This window comes from Aplidium turbinatum, chromosome 5, assembly GCF_918807975.1.
Source record: "Aplidium turbinatum chromosome 5, kaAplTurb1.1, whole genome shotgun sequence".
NCBI lineage: Eukaryota > Metazoa > Chordata > Ascidiacea > Aplousobranchia > Polyclinidae > Aplidium > Aplidium turbinatum.
The window spans coordinates 3,094,183-3,113,015 of record NC_137476.1 but is presented as its reverse complement, the minus strand read 5'-3'; the positions used below and the strand labels follow the sequence as shown (position 1 = coordinate 3,113,015).

General features: G+C 40.3%; 1 protein-coding gene across 1 annotated transcript; it reads right to left on the bottom strand.

Annotated features, from left to right (window-relative positions):
• Window positions 1-2,294: 2,294 nt before the first annotated feature.
• On the bottom strand, window positions 2,295-7,934 carry LOC145770236 (uncharacterized). Its single transcript, XM_082581832.1, has one exon. It carries the CDS (start codon window positions 7,932-7,934, stop codon window positions 2,295-2,297), a length of 5,640 nt encoding a protein of 1,879 aa, XP_082437958.1.
• Between the last annotated feature and the right edge of the window lie 10,899 nt (window positions 7,935-18,833).

Here is an 18,833-nt window from a genome sequence, read left to right as displayed (position 1 = left end):
ACTTTACATTACTCTTTTGAGATTGAAGCTCTAAAGACGTTTCTTAAATGCATCAAGTTGGCACCAACAAGAGCTTGATCGAAAGCTGAGTCAATGCTGAAGTAGCTTACAATTAGCAGTTTTAAATTTCGTCAGACTAATAAAATAATGGCGTAACTCATTTTTTCTTGTTTTGAGATAATCGAAAAAAACTGTCTACACGGTTGTTTTTATCATATCTACTGTACAGTTAAACGAAAATAGCATGTCGACACAAGTACAATGAGCATGTATACTTTGATTTGCTTCATTTTGCATCCCATAATGTGTTGGGATGACTTAGGCCATTTTCTGAATGCACAGACATGACTTAGGCCATTTGATAATTTGAGTTTATCAATATGAGTTTTTTAACGGTGACATAATAACAGTAATAATACGACTGGAATTAACAGGAAAATCCCTAATAGCAACTCCAACCTAACGATAGGAGTTAGATTTCATGCTAGACTGCATATTTCGCCTAAAAACAGTTCAGAGTTGGCAAGACAAGCTGAATAAATTATCAGTGATGAAGCAAATTATCAAAACAGAAGTGGCACCCTGTTGGTATAACATGTTCCATAGATTGGAGATCATTGTAGTTCCTCAATTTGATTGGAAGATGGCTTAAAAAATAGGAATCCATGTAGCCTACTGTTGTGTCGCCTAAGTTTGTTTGTGACCGCTGTGGCAGATCCTTGCACTGTGCAGCCTCACATAGTGGGACCTTGTACGATACCTTTGCACTGCTTTCATGATTCAGGCCTCTAAGATCATGAACCGTGAGATCTCCAGTTTTCTTTCCAGGCCTGATAGGCTACTCAACAAGCATCATCCATCAATTTTGATAAAATTACTGTGTTGCATCCTTTGTACATTGCTGGGATGCAGTCTGATCCTGACATTCTCATAATTTCGTAATCTATCGTCATAAAATGTTGTTTACCAATTTTCGTTCGATAGTAGGGTACTATGTGCATGCTATCGCACTCCATTTGAGTGTGACCAGCCACGAGGTACTTCTGAGTAAGTGATGCCATGCTTCCATGAAAGGGCACAGTAGGCACTAGTGACTTTATAGAGTTTCTATTTTGATATCCACACCCATCACTCCAAATAACTATCTCCTCCAGACCGGGCTTCCAGAAATTACCCGTTCGAACTGATTAAACTCCAAGAAAGCGAATACTTCACTGCGTAAATCACCTTCTGTTTCATTCCAAATAGAGCAATAAGCACCTTTTGATTCAAGATTGAATAGTGTAAAATTGTGTAGGCCTACCTGCAGCTTGGTTTTATAGTACATACTGCTTGCCTTAGTTTTGGGACACAGAAGTACAGCCGGTGAATCCATTGTCCATACGGATTTTACTGTGCTAGCGGACTCCTTGTCTTTCGTCTTCTCATCTCAAGCTTCATTCTTCAACTTGATATGCTTATCGTATTGTTCCTTGGTAATATTACTGTGCTTGAATGAAACACACACGTCGCACTGATCCTTACGTGGTATGAACAGAGCACACGTCATCCCGTTGCAACCAGTTCCCCTGAAGCTGTACGTTTCGATTTTATTGGACCGTAGTGGACATGGATCTGGCCAAGAGTGTGTGCGTAGCCTTCGCGTAGGTACTGTAACGTCCGCTTTGTCTATTTGATTGCTACGTTACAGTGACGTATTTTGTTTGTCGTTGACCTTTGCTCTATTGAACTGCCTGGTCAGTTTCTTCTGTCTAGATTGCTTCCAACAACACGACACATGAATTTGAATTGGTTTTCACGTGTTCTTTTAATGTGCGTTTTTAGACAATCTTTTAAACACAGGTAACTTTGAGATTTCTTAATTTGCGACCGTCCAGAGAAAAGCAATTTTGTAGAATGAAACAAATCGATTTACAGTACAATTTACGAATTCCCTTTCTCAAGGATTGACAATTATTGAAAAACGAATAGGTCATAATGGTTGTATAATTCAATGAAAACTGACGTTGTATCGTCGACTAATAAGTTACTGATTTAACGAAAACAGACCACAGGTGCCAAACGCATATGCGAAAGAGGCCAAACAATATAAAAGAGAAACAAAAACAGGTGGCTTTTTTAGTACAGTGGTCGGCAAAAGAGAAAAAATCCAAATATTAACAAACGAGTCACAAATGAACGCAGAGGGCTTAACTTAAGAAAATTGGCAGTAACATTCCCTCCCCTTTAAGGCCTCGTACATTTGTTCAAATACACAGGTATAAACAACATGAGAAAACAAAATCAGCACAAATTTACATTGGTTTTGCAGGAACGATCAAGCATAACTTTTGAATTGGTCTGACAATCAAGGACTGTTTAGTTTGAACGCTAACGCTACGGACAATGCCATTTTTGTCGGGAAACGTTTGAATTACGCGACCCATGAGCCAATTGTTTCGGGGTGTGTTATCTGCGATTAAAACTATGTCCCCCACAGTCAGATTAGGAGATTTTTTGGTCCACCTTTGTTTTTGCTGGAGCAAAGGTAAGTACTCTTTTACCCACCGTGTCCAAAAGACGTCGGCCATGTATTGGACTTGTCTCCAGCGTTTTCGAGAGTAAAGCTCTTTTTTGTTTGTGAATGAGCCTGGAGGAAGGTTTATTTGCTGTTTTAGAAGAAGCAAATGGTTCGGTGTGAGAGCCTCCATGTCATTAGGATCGTCTGACGATTTTGTAAGTGGACGACTGTTAATAATGTTTTCTACTTCACACATGAAGGTAGTCAGCGTTTCATCTGTTAAAGTTTGGCCTTTACAGATAGCTGATAAGATTTTCCTAATGGATCTGATTTGTCTTTCCCACACACCTCCATGATGGGATGCACTTGGAGAGTTAAAGATCCACTTGATGCTTTTCTGTGTTAAAGCATCTTCGATTTGACTGTTGTTCCATGATTTGATGGCTTCTCTCATTTCTCGTTCACCACCAACAAAGTTTGAACCATTGTCAGATCTAATTTCTTCTACTTGCCCTCTTCTTGCGATGAATCGTCGTAGAGCGAGTATAAAAGATGAAGTGTCAAGAGAGTTTGCGATTTCAATGTGTACGGCTCTTATTACAAGGCAAGTAAAAATGACACCGTATCTTTTATGTTCTGTTCTACCCTTTTTAATAATAAATGGGCCAAAATAGTCTACACCAACATAGGTGAATGGAGGTTTGTCTGGTGTCAATCTGTTTTTAGGAAGATCAGCCATTTTTTGTGTGCTGAGTTTTCCGCTTCTTTTGCGGCAATCAACACATTTGGATAAAACCTTGCGGACTGCTGAATTGGCTTTTATAATCCATAGATTTTCGCGCAGGGCAGACAGGACGTGTTCCCTGCCACTGTGACCAAATGTGTCGTGCGTTTCTTGAATGATGAGAGGAACTATTTGGGAGCGATTTGGAAGGATAATTTGATGTTTTGCATCGTGTTTGAGAGGTGCAGCTTTGATGCGGCCACCAATTCTTAGTAAATTGTTTTCTAAGAAAGGGTCGAATTTTATTAAGCTACTGCAGTTGTTTAATGGCTTTTGTGCTTTCAGTTGGCTGATTTCGTTGGCAAAGTGTTTTGACTGAACAAAGGTAAAAATAAAGTCTTGTGCCTTTGTGAGCTCATCTGGAGACAAGCAAAGATTGTGTGCTGGGGCATTTTGTTTATTTGCAAGGTTAGTCAGTCTTAAAGTCAGAAATTTATGCTTACAACGGAAAAGCCAAGCAACGATTCTTTTCAGCTTGTACCAAGAAGAATACTTACCCAAAAGATCTTCCAGAAAGTGGGATTCGCTTTGGGTTGCAAAACACGTTTGCTTTGGTTGTTTAATTTCTGGGTCATTGTCCACGACTTCGAGAAATTTTGGTTGCTTAGGCCATTGAGATTGTGGTTTCCATAGAAATTCAGGGCCGTTTTTCCATTGATTGCATTGAAGAAAGTTTGGAATTGAGAGACCCCTTGAAGCATGATCAGCAGGATTACATTTAGTGGGAACGTATCTCCATTGGGAAATTGTTGAAGCATCTTTAATCTGTTGAACTCGATTTGAGACGAAGGTATGAAACGCTTTGTTTGAGTTGTTGAGATAGCGCAAGACAGTTGTGCTGTCGGTCCAAAAAATTGACTCTTTATTAAGATAAGATGCCTTTAACTCTCTTTGTAGTATTTTTTCAGAGCTAATTGAGATTGTAGCAGCTGATAACTCCAATCGAGGAATCGTCATTGCCTTCATTGGTGCAAGTCGAGTTTTTCCCAATAATAAGCAACAGTGAATACTGTTTGTTGTGTCGACTAGCCTGAGGTAAGAAGCAGCCCCATAGGCTTCTTCCGATGCATCTGAGAAATGGTGAACTTGGGCGTCTTCGACAGCACCAAAATTTAAAGGCTTATAACACCTTGGAACGTTAAATGATTCGAGCATTGGCTGAAGTTCTAGCCATTTTGTCCATGTGGTTAACTCTGGTTGTGGAATAGGCTCATCCCAATCTAATTTCAGTTTACAGAGCTTTTGAGAAAGCACCTTCAGTGGTTGTACAACAGCAGCACCAAGACCAAGGGGGTCGTATATAGAATTGATTACTGAAAGAATGCCTCGACGTGAAGCTGGTTTAACCTTTTTCTTTATTTTGAACCGTATGGTATCGTTTTCCACGTTCCAATAAAGTCCAAGAGCTCTTTCAGCAGGTAGGTCATCTCGAGAGAGATCCATATCCATAATTGACTTGCAGCGCTCTGACTTTGGAATTGATTGGATCACTTCTCGGTCATTGCTTATCCATTTTAAAATGCGAAAGCCTCCCTTGGCCAGTAGCTCACGAAGTTCCCTTACCAATTTAACTGCTTCTGAAACATTTGCTGTTGAAGCCAAGCAATCGTCTACGTAGAAAGACTCTTTTACTGTATCTACAGTAATTGCACTGAAAAGAGATGAGTTGTCCTCAGCTGTGCGTTTTAAAGCAAAGTTTGCACAACTTGGGGAGCAGACAGTGCCAAATATATACACGTTCATTCGGTATTCTTGTAGGGGCGCTTCTAGATTCCCATCTTTCCACCATAAGAATCGGAATTGATCACGGTCTTGTTGAGGAACCTTTACTTGGTGAAACATAGACTGTATGTCTCCTTGAATAGCAATTGTTTCACGGCGGAAACGAAGAAGAACGCCGACCAGGTTATTTGTGATGTCTGGGCCTTGTAATAGAGTATCATTGAGACAGATACCTTTGTATTTGGCAGAGCAATCAAATACTACTCTGAGTTTCTCAGGTTTTTCTGGATGATATACACCATGATGTGGAATATACCAAGTTTTTCCATGTATTCCAGGGACATCGCTAACGTTTTCGGCGTATTGATTCATGATCATGTCATCAACAGACCTTTTATAGTCCATGTAGAAATTAGCGTCCCTTTCAAACTTTCGTTTCAAGCAATTAATTCTTTGGAGAGCTTGAGATTTGTTAAAGGGTAATTTTAGGTCCGGATTTCGAACGGGCAAGTCGATTTGGTAGTGCGAGTCTTCCAAAAGTTTGATACTAGAGTTAACAGATTTCATGAATTGAGCTTGTTGAACAGATAATTCGGGTTTACAGTTAACAATTGAGTCAACAGCGTCAAAGCACATGTCGCACATTGGATGGGTAGAAGTTTTGGTAAAGAAATTTTTAGTTTTGCTTTGATCCTGTTTGTTGTTAGGACAATTCACTAGCCAACCAACGGCCGTTTTGATGGCATAATAGCCACCTTTTGCTTGTATTACTTCTTGCGGTTGGAGAACGTACGGATTGTCATTGCCGATAAGAAGTCCTACCTCTGCGTCAACATCGGGAATCGAGATGTTTGCAAATTCTGGAAAGTGTTTAGTGTCTTCTAGGGTAGGAATATCTGTATTTGAAACAGGAATTTGAAAAGTGGAGTAAAGAGAGCTTAGAGAAATGTATTTGTTTTCGTCAAAATCTGACATTTCGACATTTGTGACCACCTTTACCTTGTTACGTTTGCCAGTGTTGTTTAGCGTGATGGTACAAATATTAGTTTCTTGACAGTCGGCAATTTGCAACTTTTCTATCAAATCATTTGTTATGAAAGATGTTGTACTTCCACTGTCCAAAAACGCTTGTGTAGTGATAGTTTGATTACTTCCTTGCAGGCGAACCTTTACTGGGATTATGGGAAGCAGACTGCGAGAATTTGTTCGTGTGTTGACAAACCCATTGCGTATTGCTTGTGTAGGTTGATTGATATTAATTTTTTGAGTTGTGTCTTTAGGTGTGATATTTGTGGTGATTTGTGTTGCATCTGGGGGATGCAAGAGAGTAGTGTGGCGTTCAGTGCATCCTAGTTTTATGCAAGGGTCCTTCCTTTTACATTGATATGCCCAGTGACCAGCATTTAAACAGCACTTGCAGAGTTTGTTGTCGATTACAAATTTAAGCCTTTGGTCAATATTCATCATTCGAAATTGTTTGCATTGATTGAGAAAATGTTTATCTCTGCACAGATGGCATGTCCTTTCATGGTTCGACGATTTTATTTGCGTTGCAAAGGTTACGCTGCTCCTACGTTTGGAGTTGGAATCATCGAATTGTTTTTTAGTAGATTTTAGAATATCGCATGCCAAATTGGTCGTTTCTCTCGTTTTGCGCGAGACGTACCGTGAGAGATCTGAAAGGCTTATTTCTTGATTTCTTTCATGCAAAATTACGTCAACTTCGCGTAACCAGCTAGAATACCAGCCACTTGGCAAGCGTCTTATTATTTTTGTTATGGTATCCATGTTGTCCATTTTCTGTAAGTAATTCATGCCAGACAAAGTACATATGCAGGAAGTTAGTTCCGAAGAGAACTTGATTAGAGAATCCTTGTTAGAATTTTGAAGAGATGGGCCGTTTATGACGGAATCAACACATGCACGAGCTATTTGAAATTTTTGACCGAAGGTTTGTTGTAGCAAAGCTCTTGCTTTTGTGTAACCTTCGTGGGGAAGCATGTATTGACACCCTTTTACCAAAGTGTGCGCAGAGCCTTTGGTGTATTGCAACAGATAAAAAAGTTTACGTTTAGGCTCTGTGAAATTACAATCAATTAACGTATCAAATGCGTCTATAAAACCACAGTATTCAGCAGAATTTCCATCAAAGATTGGGGGTTCTACAGACAACAGTGGGGACGGGTTGATAGTAATATTTGGAATTTGTTTCGAGTTTACTGATTGATTATTGTTTATTTGATTTAGTACAGGGGTCTGGGCATACGACGTACTCGGCTCATGTCTCACAAACGATTTATTTGTTACTGTTTGTGAAGGATTAATTTTGTTTGAAACGACAATAGATTCGTGAATGTTAGACCTGGCTTCTACGCCACTCAACGTTAATTGGGATAACATAGGATACACAGAATTATTGTTTACATTAGTTGCTAAATTCGATTGAAATTGTCCGTTTATATCAACATTGTCTTTAGACATTTTATAGCGCTCACCAGCATCTTCTTCCGATTCTTCCGAAAGTTGGGCAATTGTCTCTTGGAGCTCTGCCTTTAGTTTAGCTTCCTGGACTTGTTGCAGGAATTTTCTTTCTTGTTCTTCGCGTAGCTGACTTTGTTTTAGGACCATTGTTTCAAATTCTGCCCTTGCTTTCGCTTGCTCTTGTTCCAACTCGCAGATCCTTTTTTGTGATTCCAATCGAGCTAATATTACCGCCTTCTTAATTTTAGCGCTCATTGTAGAGGAGCGGCTTTTGCTGGAAACTTTGCTGGTGCTGTCGCTTGGGTGCAGACTGCCATTTTCTGCTTGGTAGAGCATTTTTGATTGTGATCTTGTTGTCACCTTTGATGTTTGGGGTTCTGGATTTGTTGATTCTTCGGCATTTGATTTATCTGCCACGTCTGTCGCCTTTACAGAATTTGTTGCCATTTTCTTGGCATTCAACTTCGCTCACTGTCAACAACGACGACTTTCTTGATTGAAATGTCTAAAAACTGAAATGTAACGTCCGCTTTGTCTATTTGATTGCTACGTTACAGTGACGTATTTTGTTTGTCGTTGACCTTTGCTCTATTGAACTGCCTGGTCAGTTTCTTCTGTCTAGATTGCTTCCAACAACACGACACATGAATTTGAATTGGTTTTCACGTGTTCTTTTAATGTGCGTTTTTAGACAATCTTTTAAACACAGGTAACTTTGAGATTTCTTAATTTGCGACCGTCCAGAGAAAAGCAATTTTGTAGAATGAAACAAATCGATTTACAGTACAATTTACGAATTCCCTTTCTCAAGGATTGACAATTATTGAAAAACGAATAGGTCATAATGGTTGTATAATTCAATGAAAACTGACGTTGTATCGTCGACTAATAAGTTACTGATTTAACGAAAACAGACCACAGGTGCCAAACGCATATGCGAAAGAGGCCAAACAATATAAAAGAGAAACAAAAACAGGTGGCTTTTTTAGTACAGTGGTCGGCAAAAGAGAAAAAATCCAAATATTAACAAACGAGTCACAAATGAACGCAGAGGGCTTAACTTAAGAAAATTGGCAGTAACAGGTACGGCCACCTTAAACAACCATACAAGCGAATGGCCTTTGTCTCAATTTATACCAGGGCCAAACAAAACCAAATGGCGATGATATAACGGGTAACGGGGCAAGCTTGGTGGAGTTGGAAGCCTCCAGTCCGGTTTCACACATTGGCGGCGGATCTATGATGATCGTTTCCCAGTGCCTTTTGCCCACGTCTTCCATCATAGACTGGGCCTCCAAGGCCACACACGACATTACCATCCACAGCCAAATTCAATTTGACAACAAACCAGTGCTCGGACACAAGCTGGAGCCGATGATGAAGACGGAAAATTCTCATCAAGAAATACTTCACTAAAATAGGTTGTGCTCAATGATCGTATTCCTGATGATTCAGCAAGCTCTTTGTATTGCCGATGAAGTTGGATTGTGGTAGTTCCAGGGTACAAGAATTTTTTCTTTCTGTGCGTTGCGACCTTTCTACAGTAATGGGAATCTACAGTACGCAGGTAATTGAGAAATTTCGCCAAAAAGTGGTTTTCCTCTTTTCCCATTTTAGCACATTTACCTACACATAAAAGTCAATGCATACGTGTTGAAATCTATGTTTTCCTATGTTCTCCTTCTCCCATCAGCGAAACTAAAAAATGATGGCGAAGAACCAGCAATGAGCTTATGAAGTTGCTAAGTGTGATAGTAAGCTGAGAATTGATTAAGTATTCAATAATGGCTTTCTACAAAACCTGCCATGGGTGCAAGAAGACTGCGAGAAACCGTGCATTGGGAAGATCTGACCTGTATCACAGTGTGATATGATAAGTCGCCCCATCGATCTGACACTACCAAGACAGGCATGGGTGCGCCTCAACCGTCTCCGTACTGGCGTCGGGCTTTTCCGTTCAACCATGCACCAATGGGGAATGGCCTCTTCCTCCTCCTGTGAATGTGGTGCCGAGGAACAGACTGCAGACCACATCACCAATGACTGTTCCATCCTCAAGCCACCTAACGGAGAGGAAGGTCTGCGTGTCATGGATGATGAAACCAAAGACTGGCTGCTCTCTAGTAGCCTTCCAGTGTAGTCCGGGAACATCGTGAATCTGGGGTGGTAAAAGGATAGACCCTCGGCCCCAGAGGCTCACACGACGACGACGACGAGTACTAGGAAAATGAAGCTTCTCAAAGGAACAGAAAGAAAACAGATTGATTTAAGTAGGGTAGTTACTTGGAAATGGCCAAGATTACGATACATAGAATAGAAAAAAACATAATTATTTTGTGCTAAATTAATCGTCTAGACTTGTTATGAAGTGGAAGCTCTATTTCTATACAATTTAGATCGTCGTCTGCTGAACATCTGCTCTGTTGGAGGAAAGCTTTATTTCCAGCAAACGATTAAAAAGATTTGTAAAATGGCCTAAGTCATGCGTTTGAGTTAGGCCATTTGACATTTTTGCGAAAATACCACTTTCTCGTTAACGTACAGCAGGTCTTAGAAAATTATATGGCAGATGCGCTACATGTTAGGGACCTACAAAACACTAATATCTCAATTTCGTCAAAAAGTGAGTTACGCCATTATTTTATTAGTCTGACGATTTGTGACTGCTTTGCATTATGTGGATTACGGTCCTAAACAAGATTCACTGATGAATTTAATGAAATTAAGAGGAAGATGTAATCTAAGTAAGAGAAAGCTGAGAAGAGTAGGCTATTACTCGCAAGCTAAAGTTGCAGTAGCAATTATAAATTTAAAAGAAAATGATTTTCTTTTCCTGAGGACAGAACGCTTTATAACTCCACTTAACTAGCTGAATCCTTCGAAGGAAATGTATTCTACAGTACATTGCAAAGGATTCGATAGTTGTTGGAATTGACAAATGTATCAACAGACTCAAACATATCGTCGACGAGTTTGAAGTTCCATGAAAATTTCATCGTATGTCTGTTGTGCAGTTGCGGGCATGTGGACAAACTTATACCATTTGTAGGCTACAACAATGACATTATTCAAGACATTTTGGATGAGTTCAAACGAGAACAAACCACCCCATAATCTCTACACAAGGAATCATTGATTGCAACTTTCGAAAGGTTTTTCCAAATAGTTTTGCTATGATTTTGTGTTCCGGTAGCGCTTTGAGAACGTGAATTTAGCAGTTACCGTACTGAAATTTGTAAAGAATTGTTTGCGTTCCTATAGGCCTATGACTCAAAATCGATTGAAAAGCCTAACTTTAGACTACATGTTGTGCATCAATTCAGACGTCGCAAAATTTTAGCATTTGATGCTGTGATCCGTAATTTTGCATTGCAAAAAGTCTAGAAAGGGTTGCATTAAATCAGGGATGTCCAAAGTCCGGCCCGCGGGCCAACTCCGGCCCGCGCCTGTTGTTGGACAATGTGTTATTTTTGGCCTGCAGACACACAAAAATCATATAAATTGAACTTGCAGATTTCAGAAAAATTATTGTGGCTGTTGGCCCGCGAACACTTATTATCACATCTGGCTCGAGTGGGAAAAAGTTTGAACACTCCTGAATTAAATGCTTGGTTGAACTATTTTCGTTGCCTGTAGGCCTATTGTGTGTTTACAAAGCTTTCTAGACAAAATAGTTTGCCTCAATGGCATTTTTTGCTGCAAGTGTAATCCAGTGATTATTGATGATTTTTAAATTGAACGAAGTTCTTTTCATGCTGAGGAAAGCTGGCTAATTTCAGCTTAAACACGCACATGCAACGCAAGATACAAATTAGTTGTATATTTGCTAAAAAATATTATGAGTCCCATTTTTCGTATAGTTTCCCGACCAGTGCTGACTTCTCTCGGAGGCCCTGCTGCCACTACAGTTGCTTTTCACCACATTTTAGGTATGGCCTGGAGGGTCAGGCAAGCAGAATAGAACCTTTTCAACCATGCCAGACATTTGGAGCCACAGTGCCTTAAAAGTGTAAGTAAGTAAGAGCAAGAGAGGTACACAAGTGATGTTCAAAGATTGGAAGGGGTGCAGGAAACGCAATATTTTTGTTAATTTGATAATTTTAAAATAATTAATTTTCCAATTTTTCCAATCAATTGCATTTGTTTGGTGTGGTTTTTGAAGCAATTAATTGTTACAAACAGTTCCTTAGTCTAATGTGTACTGTTGTGTACACTTTACCGTAAAAGTGGTGTGGCAAAATTGTCGGGTGAAACATGCAGCATAGTTTGAATAGTAGAAATTACAAAAACTAAAGTAGTGGTAGGGAGTTTTAACTTTGCTCAAGAGACATTATCTTTTATCATCACATCTTACAGAGATCAAGCTAAATGAAATGGCAACCTAATTTTGGGTCGTAACCCAAGGGTTGAGAAGTACTGGTCGAAGGGGTACGTGGGACACGTTCCCTCCAACGAATTTGAAGTTACAGCATTTTTTAAATATTTTTTAAAAATTTGTTCAAGTTAAAGTTAGTGAATTTACTAGGTTTTGAACTATCAAGGGTTTTAGGTGAAGGGAGGTATGGGGGTCACCAGTCACGTAAATTGCGCACTACATGCATTTTAAAACCTTTCTGTTTTGAAAAGTCGAATGCAAGACAAGAAATAGTAGTAACGGCACATGTACAATGTACAATTTTTAAGTGGCTCGTGGCAGGTCAAGATGTCGTCAGATTACATTATACTTTTGCACAACTGTTTTGGGTAGTAATTGGCAAGGTTTCCAACCCCAAGCTAATAAAAATTTTATAAAAAGTGTTTTCACTCCACCCTAATGTACATGCCACCAAACAAGTTGGTGTTTTCCAAAACAATGTGACCAACAAGTATTAACAAACAAGTCATACATAATGTTGATAATATGACTTGCATGGTTGAAGCACTGTATCAACAAGGGTTTAAAGTTGTAAGATATTCGCAGAATTTGATTTGTAAAAGTTTATATCACCATTGATCAAGTTTTTCCTGGCGCAGAGTAAAAATAAATTACCACAACAACTAACCAGTATAAAATTCTTTGTGTTATCTACTCCACCGGAAAGGCTTTTGTTGCGTATTTTGGCTTGTTTTCGTTTAAAAAATTGGTCACAGCGGTAAACCATAATCTTTTCGTGGGAAAATTGTAACATAAAGTTCCCGGATCCGTTTGTCTGCATGTAGTGACCGAAAAAGAAACACTCCTCGAAACGTCTATTCAAAAAGTGTATTCCTGTAAAATTAGCCCACGGCTATCGAAAATGGGACGCAACACCGTACGCCTCTAAAACTGTCACTACAGAACAGATTACTTGGATAAAAGACGGAGAATTTGTCCAACTAGCAAGCACCAAATAAACCAGTTAAATGTGCGACCGACTTCCAACAAACAACTTCAAGAGTGAATCAGAAAAAATTTGTGATAACTCAAAGGCACGTCAGCAGTTAGTGTGACGCAATAATGAAAGACAATTATGAAGTCATTCAAACATTTGTTCCAGAGGCTGATGCAATATTTCATGTTTAAACAGGTTTCAAACTGAAACAGGTTTAAACAGGTTTGACACGATTCTATGAACGATGGTGCAATTTTGGCACATTTTCTAGCAACTTCCATGACGTAATATTCAGTAGACTTGAACGGTTTTTATATGACGTTTGCTTAGGTGAACAATTGTCTGGAACATCGCGGCCCCTAGTTATGACAGTCTGACATGGCATAACTAAAAAAGAATTGACGACAATTGTGAGCCAATGAATAAAAACACATGATACACAAACTGTTTGAATCACTCACGTTTAAGTTAATACGCAAATACAAAGGGCATGCAAAGAATGAACAGCAATAAGAATAAACACGACGATACATGAAATTGGTACCATAGGTAGTAGGTACACGCAAAAATGACGCTATATACAATGGTTGCGATAATAACCGACTGTTCTGGGCTCAGACAAGTGTCGGCCACCGCAGACAAAACCAGGCTCAAACCCTAACACTTAGGTGTTCTTTACGAGGGCGAGGCACGAAATATCCCTCAACACGTAGTCTACTTTCACTTTCCCTGTACTCTCATCATAGTTGCAGACGGCAACTTTGGCTCTACGAACCACAGGTTTCCCTTTCCTAATTTGTGGAACTACCTCATGCACCCTCCCAAGTTGATACTTCCCACGTTTACCAATGTCCTGGAGAGAACCTACCACTACAAGTTCACCAGGCTCCAAATTCTCGGCCATTTTTAGCCATTTTTTCCGGCCCTGAAGACCTGGCAAGTAAAAATCGATCCATTTGCTCCAAAACTGCTGAGAAAGTGACAAATTGAACCGATAATCCCTTCTTAATTGGTCACGATCATGTGGTTGCCCAACAGCACAGTATGGGTCTAAGTATGGGGTCAACAGTGAGGCAGGGGTGATGACAGTAAAATCCCTAGGGTCGTCACTCAAAGGTACCAAAGGGCGTTCGTTCACGATCCGAACGGCACTGCCTGTGTACATAAGCAGTTCAATAAGATTGGGCTTACGAATTGAAGTGTCCAAAATGTGAAAAAAGTACTGCCGAAATCTAGCCAAGAGATCTGCCAGAGGGTTTAACAAGTCAGGACACGAAAACATTACATCATTAACACAAGTTTCTCGAAATTCAGACTTGCCATCGTAAACAATGCGCTTTTTTAATTGTGACGTAACAAAGTATGGTAAATACCATTCAAATCCCTTGACATTTCCTGCTTTACCAGTACGCTCAATATAGCCATTAGATTTAAGATCTTTCATGGTGTTAGTAAGGAAATCACGAAGTTCAGGTTGTTTTAAAGCCTTCTTCCTTAAAGCAGCAACTCTATCTGACGCCAACACAAAATTGTTAGGTAGATCAATATCTTCCTTCAACGGAACAGGTATCTCAAATCGACCATCTTTCAACTCAATATTCGGTTCAACAAGTTCTCTAGCCAAAATGTCATTGCGAGACAATTCACAGGTTTCATTTTGCAAGGTCAAATCCTGAATGACTTTATTCAGGTCTGCTATTTCCATATCGCGAGACTCAATTTTACGCTGAAAGCCAGAGATGACATCCGACTCTGAAGACGTCTGCACTCTGCACACGTTAGCAACGCTTTCATCTAAGGGTGACTTACCACCACAAGCCAACCAACCGAGAGGAGTGAGCAAAGCATGTGGTTCACTACGATTTTCACCAACACGCTCTTTTTTGGCCCACATCAAATAAGCGTTATCGTTGCCAATCAGTACATCTACAGTACTACAATCATTCAAATGAAACATATTCACGTCATGAAAATGACGAAAACCACTTAAATCCTGCTTATGTGGTAAAGTTTTAACATCGTCAGCCCAAGCTGGGTTAACCACCGAAGTTATATCACAAAACAGTTCATCTGTCTCTAACGACTGGATGCTGAGTTTAACAAGGTCAGCACAAGTAGCTTTCTGACCAGCCAGGGTATCCATTTTAAACGACGCTTTATCGTACGGTTTAAGATCAAGTTCACACACCAAATCACTCGAAACAAACGTCAACTGCGAACCAGGATCATGCTGACAATACACCAACTTCGATTTGCCAGTCATTGGATTCAAAACACGATCAGCAGTAACGCGGTTAAAAGCTGCTTTAACATTTCCAATCTTAACATTACGCACAGGAACTCTGGCACGAGCATCATCTTTCCCAACCGAATCCAGAGAATCACGTGACGTCACATAAAAATCATGCAGAAGAAAATAGTGTTTCCTATCGTTGTTAGGCCCACACTTACGACAGTTATTTGCATGAACGCAATCCCTAACCATATGCTGGCGCAAACAATTCAAGCATTTGCCAGCTTTCACAATGACATCTCTCCGATCTTTAGGTGTCAAGCGCGAAAATTCTTTACAATTAGACAAAAAATGATATTCAACTTGACCACGTGACGAACAACAAATGCATGCCGGTAGGTTTCTACGCCTGGCTTCACCACCGCGCGGCGCGCCAACAACAGTCGAGTACTGCGAACTCCCTGGCATCACATCTTCATGGGGTTTTACGGACGTCTGCCTAACCGGACATGAAGGCAATTTTCCTTCGCCAAACTTTTTAAAATGCTGCGACTCACCAGAATCGCCCATTAGCATAATGCTAAAATCAGTCGACTTGCGCGTTTCCTCCCGTACTACAAATTCAAACAAACTCTGAAAGGTAGGCTCATCAGTACCACCATACTGATCACTTAAAAAGTCAAGATAACGCTGCTTAGCGTCAAACGGGAATCGCTTAGCCAAATCCAAAACAAAACGTCCTTCCAATTTGTCACGCTGACCATAAGCTTGCGCGTAAAGCAAACACAGCGACAATTCATCTTTAAACTCTTTCAAATCACTGGAAGAGATAGAAGTCAATTTGCTACCATAGCGATACTTTCTAATTTCCGGTTCTGCAAAAAGACCTCCACGAACCTCAAAACGCTGGGACAAGCGAGCTAACGACATTTCTATCCTGTCTTCCTCTGACAAGCCAGGGGTGTCAGAAAACCAAATTAGCAATCGTTTGCGCAGCTGTCCTAACACAAGCTGCTTGTAACAAAGTCAAACGAGTCCCCTTAATTAATTAAAGGGCGAAGCTGCCATTAAGGCCGTAACACGATTTTTCAAGAAGATAAATGGCATATTATTACCATCATAACCAATCAAGGCCGCCTTATCGAAAAACGTCCTACTATTTTGGTATTCAAAAAAGCAATCCTGCTGTTGAGAACTCGATTTAGCGGGAGAAGAAAAGCTATATCCCTTAAGGGGCTGAGTGGGCTCAGTCACATGCACAGCCCGATCACGATCCTCACACACGTTAAAATCAGGAGACGCGATACGCCTCTCACAACCACCCAAATTACGTGTAGCTGGGCGATCAAAACCTAGCGGCGCAGAAAACTGTGAAGGGGGCAAAGCATTACTACTAATGGCGGCCCCGTGACCTGTACGCTCTGGGGGAGGAGTTCGGTTGTAATTCGCAGACCTTGGCTCTACAGCATTCGGAAGACCCTTAGCCGCGGCCCCGAGACCTCCTGAAACAGCTGGAAAACGTGTGGATTGCCCTGGTCCACTCACAGGTTGAACGGGCGTTTGGAAAAGGTTATGTAAATTAAACTGCGATTGATGTTCATTTTTGGAATGCCTAGAAGAGCCCTTCTTAGAGCTACGCCGAGAGCCCACCTCTGATCGAAATTCAGCTAAAACTACCTCTTTACGTTGTTCAGCCCTCAACTGAGCGTCTTTGAGTGCGAACTCAGCAGCTCTCGCGGCGGCCTCAGCTGCTCTCGCTTCGGCCTCAGCTCTCGCGGCAGCCTCAGCAGCTCTCGCTTCGGCCTCAGCTCTCGCGGCAGCCTCAGCTCGAATGGCCTCAGCTCTCGCGGCAGCCTCAGCAGCTCTCGCTTCGGCCTCAGCTTGTATCTGGAGCTCCTCTCGTCTTAGCTGCAGGTTAATTTGTGCCACTATCCGAGACGAAGTCCTACACATCTTAGTGCTTACATTTGAGGCGCTATCCTCAGGATGTATGTCAGCATCCAACATATCTGAGAACTCACTTTCTTTTTGTTCAAAGTTATTTTTTAACGAGTTAAATTCGGGATCTACCCTATCACGAAGTTCTGCCAAGATTACAGAGTTAAAAATTTTAGTCAAAAGTGCATGGAAATGCCGTAATTCCTCTTCTAAAGTAGAGAACTTAGATCTAAAAATTAACAGTTCCTGCTTATCACTCAAAGAACCTAGGGCTACAGAAAGTTCCCCAATTTCAGTCAAAATATCCCGTCTAAGATGCCGGGCCTCTCGAACTGACTTAGCCTCATCGTTACTGGGTCCCTCCCCAGAATGGCCTGCCCGACCGCAAAGAACATCATCAGGCTTAAACTCAGTCGAGTCTACGGCGGTCGAGTCCTTGTCGCCACCGAGTGTAGACATTTCAAATGTTGGGGCTAAATTTAACAATTAAAAAATTAAGTTACACAAACACACAAAATTATTAGGCTACAGTAGTTATAAAAAACTTAACTGCAAAGACCGTAAAAAATACAAAAAATAATTTAAATGCACGATACCGTAGCTGTACGGGTATGAAGTCCTAAAGTCCACAAAACTTGCTTGGATTCTTCCACTTGAATCTACAAGCACAGATGGATTGTCTTTAATCTTCTTTCTTGCCAATGAATGTCAAAGTTATTTTTCTTCAGTACCAAACTGAGAAGAAATGTCTTTACTTTTCTTTGCTTCTGTAAGAGTGTAGACTACCAACCAACAAATCTTCTTTTATTATTTCTTGTACTTCTAAGTAGTTCTTCTGCACTAGCTGACAGCAAACACGTCGTTTATTTTTATGCCTTCAAGTGCTTCTTGGCCTACCAGCTAACAAATCGTCTTTTATTTTTTATGCCTTCAAATGCTTCTTGGCCTACCAGCTAACAAGAACTCGTCTTTTATTTTTTATGTGCTTCTAGTGCTTCTTGGCCTACCAGCTAACAAGAACTCGTCTTTTATTTTTTTGCTTTAATTTCTTCTTGACCTACCAACTGACAAGAACTCGTCTTTTATTTTTTATGGTCACAGCGGTAAACCATAATCTCTTCGTGGGAAAATTGTAACATAAAGTTCCCGGATCTGTTTGTCTGCATGTAGTGACCGAAAAAAAAACACTCCTCGAAACGTCTATTCAAAAAGTGTATTCCTGTAAAATTAGCCCACGGCTATCGAAAATGGAACGCAACACCGTACGCTTCTAAAACTGTCACTACAGAACAGATTACTTGGATAAAAGACGGAGAATTTGTCCAACTAGCAAGCACCAAATAAACCAGTTAAATGTGCGACCGACTTCCAACAAACAACTTCAAGAATGAATCAGAAAAAATTTGTGATAACTCAAAGGCACGTCAGCAGTTAGTGTGACGCAATAATGAAAGACAATTATGAAGTCATTCAAACATTTGTTCCAGAGGCTGATGCAATATTTCATGTTTAAACAGGTTTCAAACTGAAACAGGTTTAAACAGGTTTGACACGATTCTATGAACGATGGTGCAATTTTGGCACATTTTCTAGCAACTTCCATGACGTAATATTCAGTAGACTTGAACGGTTTTTATATGACGTTTGATTAGGTGAACAATTGTCTGGAACAACAATGTACTTTGCTTTCATTCCCCTTAGGTCTTCACTTTCGCATTTTTTGTCAATCAGCGCTTCTCGTTTTGTTTCGCAGTGTATTTTCGTGGCACACCTTTTTGATCATATAGTTTCTTTCTTGCGATTTAAAATACAAGTAGAAAACAT

Excerpts from the sequence above, each read along its gene's own strand:
- LOC145770236 (XM_082581832.1), bottom strand. The coding sequence starts at position 7,934 with ATGGCAACAAATTCTGTAAAGGCGACAGACGTGGCAGATAAATCAAAT.